Here is a 20,767-nt window from a genome sequence, read left to right on the forward strand (position 1 = left end):
CATACACCGGTATATAGAAATCTGCCGCTTCAGCCTGTTCCCGATGAGACTTCTCTTGGCAGAGGAAAAGAAAGGTGAGAATATTGGGAGGATCGGACGTCCAGCCACTACGTGATAGGATTGAACCTCTGTCACTCTCATGTATCTCCCATCAGGGAAGGCCCACTGGACCAAGGTCTGCTTGGTGTGAGGCGAGCCTCTCCCACCTCTGCTTGTGACCTGTCAAGGTGAGCTGTCGCCGGCCAGAGGGAGCAGGTCTCACAAGCTGAGAGCAATGATGCTGTAGCTGCCCGACGTCTACTGTCGCGGGAGGATAAGACAGAGAAGTAGGAGAGGACAGAGAAAGAAGTAGAGAGATTTCAGGAGAGGGAAAGGGAAAGTGTTGAGGGAAAAAGGGCAAAGGGGAGGGGGACAAGCGTCGCCTGAATGAGGGTACTGAGGCCCTCAGGGGCCAGGAAGGCAGACTTACCAAACGTGGTGATGCTGAAACAGGAGGTTCAGGTGGCCGCCTGTCACCCACTGGGAAGCTGCATTCGGTGGTCGGTGGTCCCGGAGGTACCCAGATCCCCACCCGGGAATGGAAGAATGTGCCGGCAGAGTCACAACAAAGTATGTTACTGACCAGGATTCTTGGCCTCCTTAACAGAAATTGATAAGAGGCCAGACGAGAAATTCAGGCAAGGCTCTACTGGGACTCAGTGCTGCAGCAGGAGGGAGTGAGAACAAGTAACAGTTTCCCTTGCTCGCTCCCTGAGCTGGGGTGAGCTGGTTCCTTGTATGGAGTGAAGGTAGGGGCGGGTCCAGGGGTCGGCTTAGGTGGTCTGCCCACCCCCTTGGTGATGCTGTGTGCAGGGCGCATGTGCAGTACCCTGCTTTTGCTCCGGGCATCTCAGAAGTGACAGTTTGGTTTTTAGTGTTTTGTATCTTGTCGTTCATAATTTGCCCCAGCTCTGAGCATGCACGAGGTTATTGTTAGTCCTGAATAGATTCTTCGTATTCTGGTGCTGGAGGAGGCGTTTGTCCAGGTGCAGGCACCGCAGCAAAGGCTCCCAGGCTGTCTCAAGGTGATCTGGGCTGATTCTCTGTATTCACTTGTCTTTCCAGGTTTTAGAGGGGTGGTTTGCCACCTCAATTTGGATGTAAGAATAGCCATTGATTTTGTTTGTTCAGCTTTTCTCTTATTTTAAGGACAGGAATGACAATTTCTAAGCTCTTTGTCAGATCTGAAAACTGGAATCTATGTCTAAATTCATTTGAGCCAATATGTATGGGATATTAGTTTGAAGGATTGCCAAATTATTAGGTTTTTTTGTGTTCCCACTTGTCTCAACTAACCTTGGATTGGGGTACCAGCAATTTAAACCTGCATCTCAGATTAAATGTAGCCACTGAAATGAAAACGATTCTCAAAAAGGCTATGAGAGAAAAATCCAAAATAATCAATTTTGGAGACAAATTTTTGTTAATGGACCACAATAATACCAGTGAAAGCAACTGCATAGTATAATAATAATCTAAGCATTTGAAAGAAAAGATTTAGAACATTATATCTATTATGAATGCCATGAATAAGCAGAACAAGTAAGAGGTTGATTCTATTCAAGACTTTTATCCCAGATTTTGAACAAGGCCCTCTAGCTCTCATGATCAAAAGTCTCATTCAAAGCAGAGGCTCTGAACCAATGGCCCCAAAGCTGAACTAGGCTTTTTTTTTGTTTGTTTGTTCTGTTTTTTTTTGCGGTACGCGGGCCTCTCATTGCTGTGGCCTCTCCCGTTGCGGAGCACAGGCTCTGGACGCGCAGACTCAGCGGCCATGGCTCACGGACCCAGCCGCTCCGCGGCATGTGGGATCTTCCCGGACCGGGGCACGAGCCCGTGACCCCTGCATCGGCAGGCGGACTCTCAACCACTGCACCACCAGGGAAGCACTGAACTAGGCTTTTTGACATACATTGTTTTTGAAAAAGGAATGGGCTGCTGACTTTTAATGATTTGGCAATTTCTCTAGAAAATGTGGGTGTGCTAAGAAACGCTGGCTGATGTCACCCACTGATAGCCCTCTGCAGAAGTAGCACAGAAGTTACCCCCTCCGACTTGCCACAGATGTCTCCAGATAATCTCACCTGTGTCTATAGCTGAGGCTTCCAACCATCTGAGTTTGTCTTCTCAAGCAACTTATCAAAAGTTGGGAGAAAAAAAAAAATTCTAGTAGATCTTTTATAGAACCTGGAAGTCTAGAAATAGAAATTCAGGATGTTGTTTACATTTCAATAACATGTTGATTCAATTCACTTTTTCCATGGATGATTTATGATAAACAACTTAATTAGTCAACAAAGTAGTACATGTGAAGGTATTTCCATCATTTTTTGGATCTTTGTAACCTGGGGCTGTTGAAAACAACCACCTTTTCCAAATTACCTCCGTGTCTTCTTTTTGTTCCATGTCAACTCACTCCATTTTGCAAGAAGTCTGAATAGCTTCTGTTAAGTCCATTTTGTAGAATTCATATTCTGATTCAAGATATGGTCATTACTAACACTATGTGGTTTGTTTTGGAAGTACTTAAAAAGAAAACAATTTAGTTAGAGATTTTGAACTTAAAGTTACTTACATAACCTTGACAATTTTCCTAGTCTCCATAGCCCATACCCACCAATATACTTTTTCCCAAGGATAACACCTAGTTAATAGTTTACTTTTGTTTCCCATCTGCATCCCGTGTGGTTGTGTGCACACACACACGTGCAAACACATGCACAAACATATGTATATGTACATACAAAATCTATACATATATATATACACACAAAGCTAAATGTATATACACACACTTATATATACATCTGTTTACTGCATTTTCCTTATTTGCACATGTGGATTCATATTATGCATACTTTTCATACTTTGATTTTATTCAATGGCTGTATATTTGTGGCCATTTCTGTTGTTTCCAGTTGCTTCTCTTTTGTGTTTGCTTTCTCTTTTGTTATTAAAAATCGTACCACTGACAAACTTTGCTGATTATATCATTTCCAGCTTTTACAATTAATGATGGAAATCCCTAGAAGTAGTAATCTACATCAAAGAGTACCAGTACTCTGCATCAGCGTACCTATATTTAATATTTTGCAACACATTGCCAATGTGTACCCCCAACAAATTAGCACCAACTCTATTTTCCTTGAACCTTTGCCTTTAACTAAGTACTCCTGAAATGTAACGTTCTCTATTCTGATTTTCACCTCTACAGTGAGTTCAGGTATATACTTTTTTGTGTGTATTCTGCATATCTATCTTTGTTTTTCTGTGAAATTCTTGTTCATATATTACATGTGAATATCTGGATTTCAAAATCTAATTTGGTCATTAGCCTTCAAAAAATGTCATTTCTCAGCATAGTTTTCATTGGAGTTTCTAGAAAAGAAACTTGATGATCCTTGTTGCTTGTTCAAGTGCCAAGTGTCCAGGGAGTGTTAAACTTGACAACTGCTGCCTAATTGAGATGCCATGTGATATTTCTCTGGGAGCAAAGTTTTTCTCAATATGCCATAGCTATAGGGTTTTCTTTAGGCCCCTGCCTTGTGATATCTCATAGTCAAAGGTGAAACCAAGGGTTAATAACTATAAAGAGTAAACTGTTCACACGCTTCTCTTATTAGACATGGTAATTACCTGGTATCAGGCTGAAAGAGAGAAACAGTGGAGAGTAGTGGGCAGATACTCTAAATCAAAGCCTTCCATAAATCTGAGACTTGTAAAGTTCACTCAATTAGCATTTATTGAATCCCTATTGTTAGTAGTCCATCTACTAATATTTTGTAAAATGTGCATTGAATTAAAAATTCCTTGTATTAACTTATATAATATTGTATATCAACTATACTCCAATAAAAAAATATGTGTGATTTTGGCTCTCAGGCATAGTGTGCCATGGGTAAAGACTGAAACGAAAAGATAGACTTAGGATTCTAACGTGAAGAACCCTGTTGAATGGACCTTATCTAATCACAAAGAGCTTTGGGGGCAAGAGGGGAGAGCATATTCAGTGTGTGAGAAATGGGGTGAAAATGGTGTTTTTGTCATTCTCCTGATCAGGTGCCCAGTGGAAAAGTTACTGGTGAGTTCCAGTAACATTAACTTTGATACCCAGCTGTAGTGTCAGAGGCCCTGCTCTCATAACTGCTCCTCCAGCTCAACTCTGTGCATGTGATTTCCCACAGTATTCAAAGGCGGAAAGGCATCCCGTGACTGCATTGGAGAAAATGATGGAGTCAAGTTTTGCCGGCCCCCAGTCATTCCCAGAGGTCCCTTCTCCCAACAGAGGAAGCCAATCTGTCAAACACCACAGGTACAGGTAGCTAATCATGGTGGGAACGGGTGCGTTGACACAATGTATAACACTGGACAGCACATGCCGAGGAATGACAACATTATTCAGGAGAGATGATTGTTCTTGCTTCTCCTGTAGTTCCCCACGCAGTGGATGCTCAAGCAGCTCCTGGCAGGCAAAGCAAAGATACCAGCAGGCAGCAGTGCCCCTAGAGGAAGCCTAAAGGTACTATTAACAGCACCCATCAAGTCTGCAGACACAGACCAGTGAATGAAACTATTGCAATCTTAAAAACATGATTTTTCCCAGCCTGCCTTACCACTGTCTGCAAATTTAATGACTAATTCTTCCCTAGGCAGCTGATAGGACATGCTCCAGGTCTTCCAACATGGCTCTCACACAAAGAAAACTTTCTCTCCTTTGGTTTATTAGATCTTCCATTATCAATGGAGTGGGACTCTTTAACAAGCTGACGGTAAAAATTGGCTCTTTGTGGGGGAGAAAGCCAAAAATAAAGTTATCTTATAGAAGTTTTACAGCATTCTGAGGCTGAGCAAATTCTTCAGCATCTTCTAGTCACATGCTGTGTTTATACATAAGGAATCTGGAACTCCAGAAATTGAAAGTTTTGTTCTAAAGTGCCAACATTTGATACTTGCTACAACAGACATTATGTTTATGTGCATCCAAAAGTATTGATACGTCGTCAGTCTTTGTGGAAGCCGTCCAAAGATTTAAGCTTCCTTTTCTTAGTAAGAGGTACAGTATTTTAAAAATACTTAATTATGGAGATTAAAAGTTTTTTAAATGGAAACGGTAAAAAAATAACAATTGTTCCCAGCAATGGAAGATAAATGTTGTTGACCCTTGGTTTTCATAGATGTAGGCAATTTTTCATACATGTAGGCAATATTTTGAAAACCACCGTGAGAGAAGTATGCATTATTCAAGGAAACTAACTTCTCCCTCACCTTTCAGGGAGTCCCCAAAAAAGATTTTCTTGATGCTGGCCACATTTACTGTGAGGTTTTCATGTCACTCTTGATACTAATCATTAGTACTTGATGGTGATTTTTATTCTTAATCTACATGGGTAGAGACTGAGGTACCAAGGGTTTGCTAAGTTAAAAAAAGGTTTCAACACAGGATGAAATATGTTTGGCTACTGGATAAACTGCTTTAGTTATTAACTACAATTCTTGGTTTGTTTCTAGGAATCACTCACAGATCAAATAAGGAAGTCTCTAAGAGACCTTCTTTTTTATTTGGTTCAATGACATTGCAGTATTTGTTGGCATACATTGCGTCCTGATAGATAGGCAAGGGTTGATTTATAAAGTGCTTTTAGAACTTTGTAAATTATAGTTCCATATATCATAGCTTTTGTTTTGTAAAACATGCAGTAGACTTAAACGTTTTCGTGATTGATAACCTAGTCACTGATTTATGCATCCTGCAAACTGCTGTGTAACTTCCTGAATGCCGTTGGGTTAGAAAGCTTGAACAGTTGATTGATCAATAGGTATAGAACTGTTTTTTTAAGATGGGTTACTAGCTCATACTGCTAGACTTTTATGAATAATTCATTTCTTTTGTGCACTGCAAATATGACTCCTTTGGATAACTCATTTATGAAACAAAGCTGTTAATTCAAAGCCATTATTTCTCATGTTTAGTCCAAAAAAAAACCCTCTTTCTTTTTAAAGAAGAAATCTATTACGTCATGTTATACTTATTACATTATATTTTGGCAATATAACTCATTTATAGACAGTACATGTAGGTTTTTTAAGGTGAAATAAGTCCAGGGTTTTCAGTGATTAGTATGAGCCTTTGAGTTGTCAGTTTGGGCAGAGGAATCAAGGGAATTTACTTTGTTGAGCAGCTACTAAGTGCCAGACTCCCTGCTAAGCACTTTACATACTTTTTTAATCCCCATAGCAATACTATGAAAATACCTAAACAAGTGCTAATACCTTTATTTGCATCTCTTCCACCCACCTCTAGGCTCTACCTTTTTCTGCCTTGCCTTGTACACTAAGAGGGCAGCAGGCTCACTTGCCTTTGGGCTTCTGTTGGTTTCTTGCGATGCACAGGCAAGCTATGGCAGGGCAGAGGCCAGTGAGGTCCTAACACTTCTGCCCCCTCCCTCCCTGCCTGGCTCTCTCAGCTACAGCCCTGTTTCTGGCACTAGCCAAGAGGTCCTCTTCTCACAAGCCCTTTCTCTCTACAGTCAGATAACTGCTCCTTCCCCCTGTCCTTTCAGTTACAGGGATGGTAACAGCTTCCCACTGTTACCAGCCCTTATGTACAGTAGTATCCTGTTGTTTTTTTTTTTTTCAAACAGTGAACACACTTTTGTAAATAGCAAAATCTTCCCAAATGACCCAATAGAGAGTGCCATCTATTTCCCCCAGGACTCTGACTGATACAAGTACTTTCCCCAGTACCATACAGACCGGATGCAGCTAATTCTAGCATCCAAGGCTGACTACCCTGTGGACTCCACAATTGCCACTGGATGGTACAGATAGAAGCTGGAAGGGAGGGAAACAAATTAGTTATTATAGAGCTCCTTAAACTCGTTGGCTTAGTGACCTAACTAGAGGTCCCTTGTTGTTAGGCATGTTAGGACTCAGTACACTCAACCCAGAAATAGTATGATGAAGAATGAAGTCGTAATAACGTTGCCAGGTATGATCTGGTGTTTGCACAAACTCAGGAAGTTAACGTTGGGCTTGACGAATACGAAGTTATAAAGTGTGATCATTTCGCCTTGCCCGTACCAGGAAGGTGGCTACTAGCACTCATTTGTCGGGTTCTCAAATGCTGACCTTAAATAATATTTGAGAAGTTTTGTATTTATTAAGTGGAAATAACAGTAACGTTGGTGGTGGGGGGGAACTTACAGAACTCCAAATAATGTAGTAATATGGGTAAAATTCATTTGGGGGACTGGTTCCTATAGAACTTCATTGAAATTTTGAAAATGTTTTTGCTGTTCCTGTGTGTGGTTTTATTGCTATTTTCAGAGCTAAATGAGTAGGAACGCAGAAATTCTAAGTTTCCTTATTGGCATCTCATGGAATGGCTGCACAGGAACAAAGTTCTCACAGTTCACATGGTAGTAGGGTCAATTCAGTGGGGTGGAGGGAGGAATGGATATGGAATAAGTAATGCGTCAAATTAGTAACTGATTTCTCTAAAGAGTCTAGCTCTTTGTCTGACGTGATCTGTGTAGGGATCTTACCTGAGGTATATCCCATTTATGCCTTGCCCTTTGATGGCATCTGGCATGGTTATTTGGGTATTTGGATGTATGGGTCAAGAAAATGTACGATCAGATGTTTATTAAAAGCAAACTCAAAGGGTTATTATGGGATTATGTAAAATCACGTGTGTGAAACTTTTGAAAATTGTAAAGCACTATAGAATTTAAAGAATCTTTCATTCAATAAAAAAAAGTTAAAGCAAACTCAAAAGAAAAATAATTTAGGTTCCCAGGATTTACGAAAATTTGAGACAGTGAACTGCAAAAGTAACATATGTATTAAGGAGAGAAAGGCAATTAAAATAAGGTTGGTTTATTCTACCACTAACACAAGTGAAATTTTCCCCATAAAGCCCTTAAGGCTTCTTGGATTTAGTTCTTGGCAGTGTTTAATAACAAGGCCATTTTTATTTCTATTAAAGGCACTTTTGTAGCTTGGGTAATGAGGGAGGAGGGGAATCAGGAGCTGGAGAATTCCTCAAGCGCACCTCGTTGGCTGGAAAGCTGGTGTTATTTTAGTCCATTGTGCTCCAGACTGGAAAGCCAGAAACACAGGACTGGAGCTGCTTTTCTTCTCAGTCTCTCCAAAGATAAAATGGATCCAGCAACCTGCGATCCCTCCTAACATATATCCTACAGGCATGGATGGAGCCTGACCTAGAACTTTGAGGATCTAGGGTGGAAATGCAGTGCTTGAAAAGTTTCAGCAGCCACCTGTGAGGTTATTGCTGTGATCAATGTGTTTGTTGGTTTTCTTTCCACCAGCAGGACTCTCTCCTCTTGCTGCAGCCCAGGGCAAAGGAGTGGTATGCTCCATAGGAATGCCTTCAGAAGGACACCCCCCTCACCCCGAAGTAGGCTGGGCGGAATCGTGGGACCAGCATATCAGCAACTCGAGGAATCAAGGGTCCCAGACCAGGATACGATACCTTGCCAAGGGTAGGTCTTAAAAGCAACGGAATTTAGGGAGGGTGTTATGAATGATATAGTTTTAAATTGAGTTATTACGTTCCTTGGGGTTTTATTCACTGATTCCATCATTATTTGGCTATTTATGCTTGCTTCCACCTTTGTTCCACAAAAGAATAACTTTAAAAAACAGATACAGTGGAAATAAATAGATATTAGGGAAATGGTAGATGGAAAAGATATATAGCATTAAGTATATAGACATCTAGACACTCTGTTATTATTGCAGTTGCTAAAATAACTGGGAATGTGTCTTTGATTTTAAAACACAGAGATTTCTTAGGACAACTAAAGTGTTCCTTCATCCTTAGGTTTGGGAAAAAAACAGTGCTTAATTCTCTAATCACTATTGTGGACAATACCGTAACAATAACCTGTAACTTATATATAGCATCTGCTCCTTCGAGCATTCTTGAACAAGTCTCAGTCAGTGTTGACAGAGTATTGTCAAGGCACAGCTAGCTGAACTCAGATCTCTAGTTTCATTCACGGTGCAGGGATGGAAAAATTGGCTTTGGACTCCGTGGCTGTTGCTCATCCTTGCAGTGTAAAAAGTGTCCCTTCCTCTCAGTGGACACAGACCCTCATAGGGCTCATAGCATGGTGAGTGGAGTGTAGAATGAATTTTAGCCACCACTCACCTAACCGACATAAGCTGTTCAACCAAGTATGGCAGCCCTTATCCAAACTGACTGAATTTCAAATCTCATCTTTGCCCCTTACTACTTGTATGAATTTGAGAAAGTTTTATCATCTGAGCTTACGTTTTCTCGTCTATAAATTGAACAAAATAATACCAGCTTTCCTGAGGGTTGTAGCGCAGATTAAAAAGAAATTACATGTGTCAAGAGCTTGTACCTGACACGTGGTAAACAGAGGAGGGGTACTTGTAGCTATTGTCACAGGAACCATTATTCTTACTCATTTCAAGAGCAGTGCAATCGGGCTTTACTCCAGAAATGCCAAGAATCCATTTCCTCACTCAAGCCAGGTTCTTGTCGCATCTAGGTTCTCGTTGCATCTAGTTTTTCTCTCTCTGAATCAGCCAGGCTAGGTTTCTTTGCTGCTTTGGTCTGGGTGATTTTTCCACCCTGTCTGTAGCAAGTTAAAAGCCAAAGCAGGTTTGAGGTCTGTCCCAGACTCTTACCTTTGTCTTTTCTTCTGGGTGATACGTATGCAACAGTGCCATGTCTGACGAATCTCAGCAACAGATTTCTGTAGGGAGACCAGAAGATAGGAAATGAATAGCCTGTGTCTGGATTTTGTAATTTTGAAGCAATTCCAAATAGACTAAAATATATTTGGTAAGATCTGAGGTGAGATTTACACATTCAACATAACAGCTAAGTTGTCCAAAATGTATAATGCAAGTCAAGAAGTAGTTTGCATTTCTCTTTGCCTTATATCTGGAAAAGGGGCTTGCATTTAGCCTCTAATTAATCATGTTTCCTAATTACTTTTCTTCTGAAATCACTAATAATGTCTGTTACTTAGGTTTCTTTTTTTTTTTTTTTCCCCCTGGGGTGAACGTTGGAGTGAGAATGAGTGAGGTGAAATCAAGTTAGAGATTTTGTGAGTGGAGAGAGAACCCAGCCCATGCTGTCTTTCTTGTGTTGGGCACTGTTACGGCTATTGTTTTGTTTGGGATCAATCATCGTTGGGTTTGGAATATTCTCTCCAATTGGCTAGCCACCTGTATTTTCCTATGTGATATGCACCTGATGTTGATAAACGGTGACTCTAAGTCACTGTGTGCTCAGCACATGAGTCTCAGGGAGCAATCTCATTCGTAATTCTTGACAACAGCTATTTCCCACTCCTGGGGGACTGACCGTCTCTCCGGACTGGAAATGGGATTGGTAATAGAATTTCACAGCTAAAGGCCCTCTTCAAATCTGGCCCTAGGCTGGAGGGGGAGTGAATGAATTTATAAGAGCCAACTGCTGCTTGTTTATCAAGCATGTGGGTGCTGTCTGCTACTTAGATTCCCGGTGTATGTGATGTCTCTCCTTGACACTAACTTCAACCCAGCTTGAACCCAGTGCCTGACTTAGTGAAGCTCGAGGAGGGAGTCAGGTAGACAGGAACTTCTTCAAGAGCCTTTCCCCTGATCAGTGGATTGATGACAGCCATGGCAGTGGCTCACAGAACTGTGAACTGGGTTATGTCAGGCAAATCAAACTAATGGAATCATGTACTAGCCAGAAAGAGATGGAATCACAAAAGTTAGATTGCTACCTTCAAAGTAGAAGGGATCGAAACAAACTGATTATCCACCTCACTTAAATAGCAACTTTACAAACTTATATTCAGTTATTCTTCAGGAAGTGTCCAGATGAGCACACTAAAGATAGCAGAATTTAACCCAAGGTGGGATAGCCCACGTAAAAGAAATGGATTGAATACCGGCCTTTCTGACTAAATAAACCAGGAAAGGAATGTGAAGAAAAGTCACAGTCATGGATGGTGATGTGTAAATGGAATCTCTAATTGTATGGCTCCAGAGGGAGAAGTAGATTCCTTCAAATTAGTGAGTTCATTCTAATTCCATATGCACCAAGAACTGGGTCTTGGAGTCCTCTGGGGAAACACTGATTTCTTGGCCTGACCCCTGAATTACTGGGAATCAAACCAAATGACTAACTGTTGAAATCTTCCCTCTTTAAAAGGATGCTTTGACTCACATAGTTACAGAGGAAATGTACTTGTGATTGCTTTGTTGAGGGATTGGAGGAAAGGCAGTCCAACTGGTCCAAACTGGTGTTTTACAGTCAATGAATGACAGGCTCATGGATCAAACGTGTGACAGAGTCGTTGACTCTGAAGGGATACAGAACTCTGAGTATCTTCTAATCAAGAATCATGCCTAGAAATGTAACTCTCACTTAAACTTCTGGAGAGCAGTATCACCTCCTAATCAAAGACCAGCGCTAGGACACTCAGAGCAACTCCAGAAAGGAAAGGAATAGTGAAGAGGCATTACTTCCGTGAGTCCTCAGAGCAGTCCCTCTAGATCAGTATTGCTACCTGATGGTTTTAATTAATGAGAGAATTAAGGTAAGGCTGCTGGGTTTGCCTAAGATTCCAGAGCATGTAATGGTGGTGAGACTTGAAATCCTCTCTGATCCCAAACACGACTAATTGTTTAAAGTGCATCTCCATGTTAGGGCAGCCTTTCAGATGTCAGTTGTTGCCAGCATGTGATCCGTACCTGGCTTGTGAGATGATGTGTAAGTCAACTCCTTCAGTCAGCACGCAGGCATATTAGAAGACTGCTCCAAGTTTGGCTTGAACTGCCTTTGATTACTTCGTAGTCACGTGTTTTGCCGAAAGACTTACTTTCACTCTCAAGTTCGGAGGATTTGTTGGCAAAGTAACCCCTCCACACTTAATTAAGTAAGAAAGAAGAAAGCTTGTTACGTTAGTTAGTTATAGCACAGAGATAAGCAAAACAGTAAGAAAGAAACGTATTTACAATCACCAAATTGGGGAAGCACCTCCATCCAGATGCAAGCAACGCTGTGACGTCCCTTGAACAGCAATTCGGAGTCCCAGTTGGAAGGTCCCGGGCGTTGTGCCCGCTCCATGGATGAGAGTTCAGAGTGCAGCCCGAAGGAATCCTGCTTTTAATGCCAAGCTGCAAACTGCTTACGTGCAGATATGCCCCTCTGGCTATTATCATAAATGCTCTGATCTCTAGTCGTAAGTCTCCGGATGCTCACTGATCCCCGGGATTTGGCCAGATTCCCAAGGCCCAGGAAGCTTCGTGACTTACTCCCTTCCTTACCTGTTGGTTCCCAAGACTTGTTAGCACCGTTTCTGCTGACCTGCATGTAGTCCAGCAGTTCGGTATGTAGCTCCCTTCAGGGTCTTTGTTTTGTCAGAGGCGTGTTGTTGCCTCTGAAGCCTGAACAAGACTATTAATTTTTTCAACGTCGTGTCACATTGTGGACTTGCTGAAGCGTCAACAATTGACTGAATCCTCTAAGACACTTACACCTTTATCCATCATTTTTACCAATAATGTTTAGATCCAGGTATTAAGAATTGGCACTATCACCATCCCATTTCAACCTGGTAGATTCTACTCACTGATACACTCTGATGATGATCCATGTGAAAGACGATCTTACCCTCCTTAATTTTCTGTGCCATTGGTGAATCTGATAGCAGACGTTCTGTATCTTCACACACGTTAATGGTGCTAAGGAAAGAACACAACAGCCCGCAATTTGTCCCCTTTCTTCTTGTTGAAATTGATTCATTGGTCAGAAACTTTAGGTTCAGATTTGCACTCATAGAACACTAGGGAGAAAGTCGTTGAGGTCCCCCAGGGAATTTCTTCGTATGTGGCTATATGATTGGCGCAGGTAAAGATTTTACATCTCAAAAAAGGTTTGAGATGCCCACTCATTTCTGGCTTTGATAGTAACAATTAACATAAGACAACGTGGGTTTAACTTCTTCCTCTGCTGCTTACCAAGGGTGTAATTTGGGGCAAGCCCTTGGGGTATCCCTTAGTCCAGTTTATTTATCCACCACGTGGTAATAAATAAACCACACAGTTTTGTTTTCTTTTTCATCAGTGGAGGTAATTAGAGGTGAAAGTGCTTTTTGAAAGCTCTATGTGAATGTCTGTTAGCTCTTGTTGACTGGGATATTAAGGGAGTGTTTACCTTGAAGATCTGTTCATGTATTCCTGAGTCCGTTCAATCAAACTTTATTGATTGCCAACTCCGTACTAGGCCCAGTAAGGGAGGGTAGAACACAATAACACCTAAATTTGTTCCCCATATTTTCACACTGTCTGGCAGAAAGACAGATCTCTAAATTGCTCCCATCTTGTCTTTAGAATAAAGGTTTCTAATATTTAGTATGCGACACACTTCATTGCAATTATTCTTTCCATGGATAAACATGATTTTTATTTACATTATAGTGTAAGACGAGGGGAATGAGATTTATTATACTGAGGACGAATGTGTTTAGATTGTGCTTAAATTTTAATGTTTAAGGTTAAAATTGAGGAAAAAGAATTGAGAAATAGAATACGTACTACTGTTCAAGTCCCCAAACTACATTTCCGTGAACCTACGATATCCCTGCCTCACTTTTTGGCACTGGAAAGTTCAGAGGCAATGGAAAATTCACTAGCTCTGAACAAGCAAGAGGGGGGCCAGCCAGATTCTGGCATATTTAAACCACTTGGAACGGCACGATGGCGTTCTCAACAAGCCATTTTACCATGCGCCCATGAACTACCTTACTTGGCTCCAGAATCCATGTGAGGAACGTTACTAGCTTGGTCGAGGCCCTATGGAACTCACTTCATGTTCATCTTGGGCAGACAGAGGAACTGTGTGCCTCTCATCCCATCTTTTAGGCTCAGCAAACTGGCAGTGAGGCAGTTCCTAAAGAGATTGGATTTGGTCCCCCTAAAGTCAGTGTGAAGCAGAGAAACTCAGGACTTTAGTACCTTGATGCTTAATATTGGGCTTCCTGATTGCCTCCACCTAGGGTGGCCACAAGGAGTCTACACTGGACTAAACCAGGGCTGAGAGGGTGGTCAGGTTGATGGAGTGGAGTAATGCCGTTATGGGTTTCCTGTTTGTCACTATGGAAGGGCCACACTTACCTGCTCAATCCCCATTTACTTTGTATTCTAGGATAGAGGTCAGGAAGACTATATCCCACCTGCCTATACAGCTGTGGTGTGTTGAAAGATCCCTGGACTTAAAGTAAGAAGATCTGGGTTTGAGTCTCAGTCTGTCACTTATTTTCTGTGTGACCTTGGGCAAGTCACTTCACCTATCTGAGCTTCAGTTAACTTCTCTGTTTAACTGGGAACATAGTATCCGTCTCATGGGGTTGCTGTGAGAATTCAGTGAGATGGTGCATGTGGAAAGTGCTTTGTTGACTGAATAGTGCTCTCAAGAAGCTGGGAAGAGCACAGAATACGTAACACTTTGTTTCTTCTTCAGGTATTCATCCAGTGGTTTAACAACCCAACAAAATGCATCAATAAATATGCAACTGCCTTCGAGAGAGACAAACTCCTATTTTAATAGCTTGGATCAAACGGACCTGATGGGATATTCATCCCCAAGGGCCAGTTCCGTGCCCATCATCCCCTCAGTGGGTCTAGAGGAAACCTGCATGCAAATGCCAGGGATTTCTGAAGTCAAAAGCATCAAATGGTGCAAAAACTCCTACTCTGCTGATATTGTCAATGTGAGTATTCCAGTCAGCGATTGTCTTATAGCAGAACAGCAAGAAGTGAAAATACTGCTAGAAACTGTCCAGGAGCAGATCCGAATTCTGACTGGTGCCAGGCGGTCAGAAGACTACGAACTGGCCAGCGTAGAAACCGAGGGCAGTGCGAGTGAAAACACAGCCTTTCTCCCCCTGAGTTCCACGGCCAAATCAGAACGAGAGGCCCAATTTGTCTTAAGAAATGAAATACACAGAGACCCTGCATTGACCAAGTGACCTGAGATGTAAGAATCTGTGCATTCTATGCTTTGCTCAACAGGAAAGAGAGGAGATTAAATACAAATTATTTATATGCATTAATTTAAGAGCATCTACTTAGAAGAAACCAAATAGTCTATCACCCTCATAGTGTTTTTTAACAAAATATTTTTTTAAAGGGAAAGAAACGTTTCAGGAGGGATAAAGCTTACCACTAAAGCTTTTGGGTAGAATTTTGAATACAATTTCATTTAGTCCCAACACTGTCCTCTTTGGCTCTCAGTAGACGCGGGCAATTCAGACTCTCAGCCCCACAGTGCCAGTGACCTCATGAAAAAGTGCTGGCAGTTACCCGGTTTCAAAGAGAAGAGACGTATCCCAAGGGTGGGCATGCCAGTGAGCAGATGGCCCTTGCCATTTGGCTTGCCAATCCCTAAATTTCTATTCACTCGACAGCCTCATCACAGGTTATGTCACGTCGACAAATGTAGTGTTTTCTATTTACTTTTTGAAGAATGGCACAAAGACTCTGGAAGGAGAGGGACAGGAGACAGAGGGAGTCATGGGGCAATCTTAGCCACTCTTACGTGCCAGCTTCCTCTGAAATTTGAAGGCACAGAATCTCAGAGGGAGGTAAGAAATTATTACAGAAAAAGAGACAAAAAACATCACACTGTCGTGTCACTAAAATCATGCTAATAGCTAATAGAAATGTTTTCGTTTGAGACCGTTTAGGGGCTCCAAAGGAGCACTTCTCAGTGTGTGTGCCTGTGTGTCTGGGCTTGCTCACTCGAGCACCGGTATGCTGTATGCACATATGTTCATCGTGCGTATGTGTGTGCATGTGTGTGCGTTAAGCTTGCTAAAATTTGTTCTGAAACATCAGGGAATCTAATATTCAGAAAAAATTTCCCTCTTAGATCTGTTCGCTTTAAATTTTTCCATTAAGTATAAAGTTCAGTTAGTAAATCAAGGTCACGTGCATGGTGGGGTCCTATAAAACTCTTGACAATGTCTAGACTATTTTCTGATGTGAATATTTTTGAGAGGAACAGCTATTGGCTCATTAATGATATCAGTATCACAAGGCGAGTTGGGGATGTGTATTTTGAATCATGCGTACTTCAATTATTTATACAAGCCAATGATCAAATTGATAGTTAGTTACCCTTTGTTTTCTCATTTTCCTCATTACTTTTTGTAGCAAGTCTACTACGCGTGGACCAAGACATTGGCTTCTGTGGTTAATATGGAAAGAATAAATTGTTGAAATTACAAAACCCAGCCTATTCAGTTCACAGGAAGCCCCCCAAAGAACAGTAAATTGTGTTGTATGTTCATTTGGAATAAAGCAATATTTTTACCACCGCTAAGGTGAACTGAAACTTCTGAAGATTTGTCTGTTTCATTTAGCCTTATTTTCACGGGGCATTCAAGGACATTAGTGTTCACATAACCAGTCTTTTTCCAATTATTGGTGGTGTTGAGTTGTTATGTTTACACTGTTTTAAATAAAAAGGCATAGTATTTGAAAGTATATAAAAGATTTCTTTTACTGAAGTTTCGGAAAACCTTGATTAAAACTTCCTGTGGAAGACTCACATTCCACTGAAAAGGAATGTAACTAACTATTTCTGAATCAAATATTGAATATACACAATTCTTAATTAAGGTTAAGCTGTTTCTGTTTAAAATACATTGCAAATTGCTCTCTGAGAACATTCTTTCTTTGATAATAGACATAAATAGACATAATGCCATACAGGGAAAATAAAGAACATTGTGTTCTTATCAACACTGTTTAGTGGAAATTCAAAGGTCTCAAATGTTGAAAACATTTTGGTAGAAATGCATTTTATATTTAACAAAAGCTTCATGGTGTTCCTTAGTTGTCCCACTATTGTTCCTTTGTTTTGAATATAGAGGTAATAATACTAGACTCTTAAAAGGGATTATTACAACTTTTTAATGTCTCAATTATCTAAATTCTCATTTAGAAATAGTATATCATTGGGAAAATTTTAGAAAAATGGTTTTAATTAACTGGTGTATAAAAACCCCATAACTTGCATATTCGATATGCTATTGTGTTGAAATTTATCACAATTATCAGACATTCACTGGAAGTCCTCCCAAGTCAACCTTGTCTTGGATTTTTCACTAAAATGCTACCTGTTGCATATCTAAACGGATTCATACAGGATCCACCTAATTAGGAGTTTGTGTATTTTGTGACTCACTGCAGTTATTTCTTTTTTAACATCTTTCACTGCAGTTATATTAATATATCTTTTGCTCTAAGGAGATCGAAGGTTGTCAATCAAACTTAAGTCCTGATCTGACCCCTTATTTTTTTTTTTAAAGTTGAACTATATATTATGTGATTATAAACAGCCTCGTGCGTTCTAAAATGTATGAAAGTTACACACATCCCCTGGCGGCCCGATGTAAAGTTTAGAGATAAAGTTATGTCCAAATTGATAGTAGAGACAAAAATCCTCCGTAAAGAACAGTTATTAATGGTCACTTTCAGTGGCCATTTGTCTCCTTTTGGAATGTGAAGCTCTCCTGTGAAAAGGGTCCACACTCAAAAAGCACCTCTTTGGGCACCAGCAGACAAGTGCTGATAGCATCAAGACTTTCAAAATTGATCTAACGTGGCCAACACCTGGAGTCATCGATACCTTGTCCTTCAAGTTCATGTGCCTACAGAGAAGTGTTTATTTCTACAAGACACTTTTGATTTTGCTTCATTTTCCCTGTATTTCTTATGTGAATAGGTATTTGGAGATTTGGTAATTAAGTTAGTTGCATATTCATTATTTACTGGAGAATGGATGTCACTCATTATTTTTCACTCTGCATCATCTTCTGATGTCTTTTTTTATAAAGTGTGTGTTATTCTGATTTGCCAGTGACTTCTATAGAATGCTGTTGTTCAAAATATATGAACAATTTTATGCTAATGAGAAATAGTGGAAATTATGTTGGAGAATTGGCATCTAAATTCTCTGATTTTTGTATGCACATTAAGTGCTCTATGTTTTACACTCTTGTCCAGTATCTACCTTGCTATGGGTGAAGGACTAAATATTTGTAGATAGATCAAATCTCCAATGATTTACATTATTTCCAAGCAGCAATAACAAGGTCCTCTGGAGGAGAAACAGTGCTATTTTCAGGACTCCACAATTACCCTGTTTTGATCATAACATATCAGGCCTACCAAAAAGAGAACAGAAGGGCCAAGCAGATTTCCAGAGAATGATCACTGGCTTCTGAATTGACTGACAGCTACAATTTGAGTGGGGCTTTTGGCGACTATAGCTAAAGCTCTCAATAACCAGGTCTCCACCAGAATATGCTTGACGTATGCAGCAGTCACTCACACTTACCTTGCAGTATGGTGCTATAGGAAACCATGACTCCCTAAGTGAGGGGGGATGGTGACTCCTTTGATTCCAGCCCTGTAAACCAGAAAATATTGCCCTTAGACAAGTGCTATGAAACATTTCCCAAATGAGTCTATAGTATACCTAGGAACACAGCAGGAGGGGTGGGGTTTTTATTTGAGCTTTTGGTATCCAGGAAACATTTTATATATAAAGAATACTTTTTAAATTATTATTCGATTGTATAGATTCAGTACAGTGTATTCAACGATAGCATGTCTGTACTCTGTTTGTACTTTAGTCTACAGAAATTCAGTCTTCATCCAAGAAAGACCAGCACAATGTTTCTGGGCTGTTCTCAATTTTAAATGCATCCCAATATGTCATGGGAAATGAGGCCTTTAAATAAGCTTTATCTCTTCCTCTTTTATTCTTTCTTTCCCTTTTAAAGAAATAGTGAGGGTAAAGGAAGAAATTCATTCCTTAAGATCAACATCATTCTCTCATGATAATCTGTTTCCTACTGTGACTACACACACACTTACATACATATATAAGTATATATGTAGGTATAAAATATATATGTATATTACATTTAGTTTGATTATTTTGGTGGCTTTATTTTTGCTTCATTTGACAGATATTAAAGTGATTGCCTCATGGAATGCCAATGAAATAATATCATTTAGAAATCAGCCAACTTGGCAATGTTTAGGTAATACAGGCATTTTCTAGTTTTTTCTCTTTCTAAGGTAAGCAGAAATATCCTTGGGTTGGAAAATTCAAAAGACCCTGGAGTAGAATGTCTGCTAGATTCTCTCTTAGAAACGGAGATTAAACTATGGGTATATATGATTACTGTCCCTATAGTGTATAATTTCAAATATATTTTTTTACAAATTTAACCATTAGATCTCTCAAAGGGGCCTAAACAGGTGTCTGACTTCTAGTGCCCACTGAACTCTAGTAAGGAGTTGTGGTAAGGGCAGAATGGTGGTGGGGAAACCACATGTTAATGTTGGATGCCCAGTGAAGATGTGAAGATACTAGCAGAGATGACCAGACTTAAAAGTACTAGGCCTCTAGTACTTTGATAACTTTTTGTCATAAAAACCTGTATTGATTGCATGTGTATTGTTGCCTATGAAAGCATTAATGATGCGACAGCAAATAATTCTTATTGTTGGAAATGAATTAGAAAATCTTTATATTGGAAGTTGTCTTTGTGAAAGCTTCTGATTTATGTATACATAATAGTAGCTCCATGACCCCATCTGTCAAATAAGGAGGATGATCTAGTTCATCTATGATTTCCCTTTCAAATTGGATGGAATGTTATCCAATCATTCCAACTCAGACTTTACCTCATAATTTGTCATCCAGTAACATAGCCCTTTGGAAAGAAAATGGCTGTAAGACTTCAAAATTATTAGAATCTGTATATCAACCTGTGAATGACTTACATTTATAATATTCCACTTAATTTCCATGGAGAAATAGACAGGATCCCTTTTGTGATTGTTGTTAAAGTAAATTTACCTAGGCCAGGTAATAAAGAAGAAGGGATGGCCAAGAAAATATCTAATTTCAAAGCTTGAGCATCAAAATTTGCCCCAGATTTTTGAGTATTTGCCACAGATTTTTAAACTGTGAACTTTTACTGAAGCCAGAGCAAAGGGTTCTGCAGAGAAGGCATGAGACCTTGAAGCTGTTCTCCTCTCACAGAAGCATATTTACTGATATTTTCAATTATTTGCATCTCAAACTTCTTAACATGAACTCTCCAATTAATAGTGAATAAATTCTCTGGAGACACTATTCACATTATAGTTGGAAATAATCCTATCTTTGGGGGACACAATAGACCAAAAAAATGCAGAGGTTACTTACTTAATTTTGGTTGTAATTGCTGTTTTTAACAAATTCGTATCTGTTGGCTCTTCCAGCAGCATCCTGAGTAGCATTAATTCTCCCATCTCTAATTTATCTTCATTGAGGGCAACATCTGAATTCCTAAGTATTTAATAAAACAACACAGAATGTTGAAAACCTCAATCAAAAACAGTACAGCTCTTTAAATTGTGTTGGTTTTTAAAGTTATACAGATTCCATATAGTTGTTTACAAAATTGAAATAGAAGGGAAAAAAATTCACATTTTCTTAACTTGTTTTTAATATATTTAGATGTCTGATAAACCGCTCATACAGCCTTGTTACACTTTACATTGATCTTTCTGAAATAAATTTAAATGTAAGGGCTTAAACAATCACACACACACACGCACAGCACAGTACACGTGGTGTGTTAAAACTCAATGTTGTACTCCTTTT

General features: G+C 40.0%; 1 protein-coding gene across 3 annotated transcripts in view; it reads left to right on the forward strand.

Moving 5' to 3' along the window:
* NRG3 (neuregulin 3) overlaps positions 1-16,348 on the forward strand; it is a 1,057,689-nt gene extending 1,041,341 nt beyond the window's left edge. For 2 of the 3 annotated variants that reach the window (XM_024740246.1, XM_024740245.1), the window contains exons 7-9: positions 4,224-4,351; positions 8,373-8,543; positions 14,555-16,348. In XM_024740246.1, coding sequence (XP_024596014.1) covers positions 4,224-4,351; positions 8,373-8,543; positions 14,555-15,062 — 807 coding nt within the window. In that variant the 3' untranslated portion in view covers positions 15,063-16,348. Of the gene's footprint in view, positions 1-4,223; positions 4,352-8,369; positions 8,544-14,554 lie in introns of all 3 variants that reach the window. The other variant, XM_024740244.1, reaches the window with a different exon arrangement.
* The last annotated feature ends 4,419 nt before the right edge of the window (positions 16,349-20,767 follow it).

Source organism: Neophocaena asiaeorientalis, unplaced genomic scaffold (assembly GCF_003031525.2).
Source record: "Neophocaena asiaeorientalis asiaeorientalis breed wild unplaced genomic scaffold, Neophocaena_asiaeorientalis_V1.1 scaffold517, whole genome shotgun sequence".
Taxonomy (NCBI): Eukaryota; Metazoa; Chordata; class Mammalia; order Artiodactyla; family Phocoenidae; genus Neophocaena; species Neophocaena asiaeorientalis.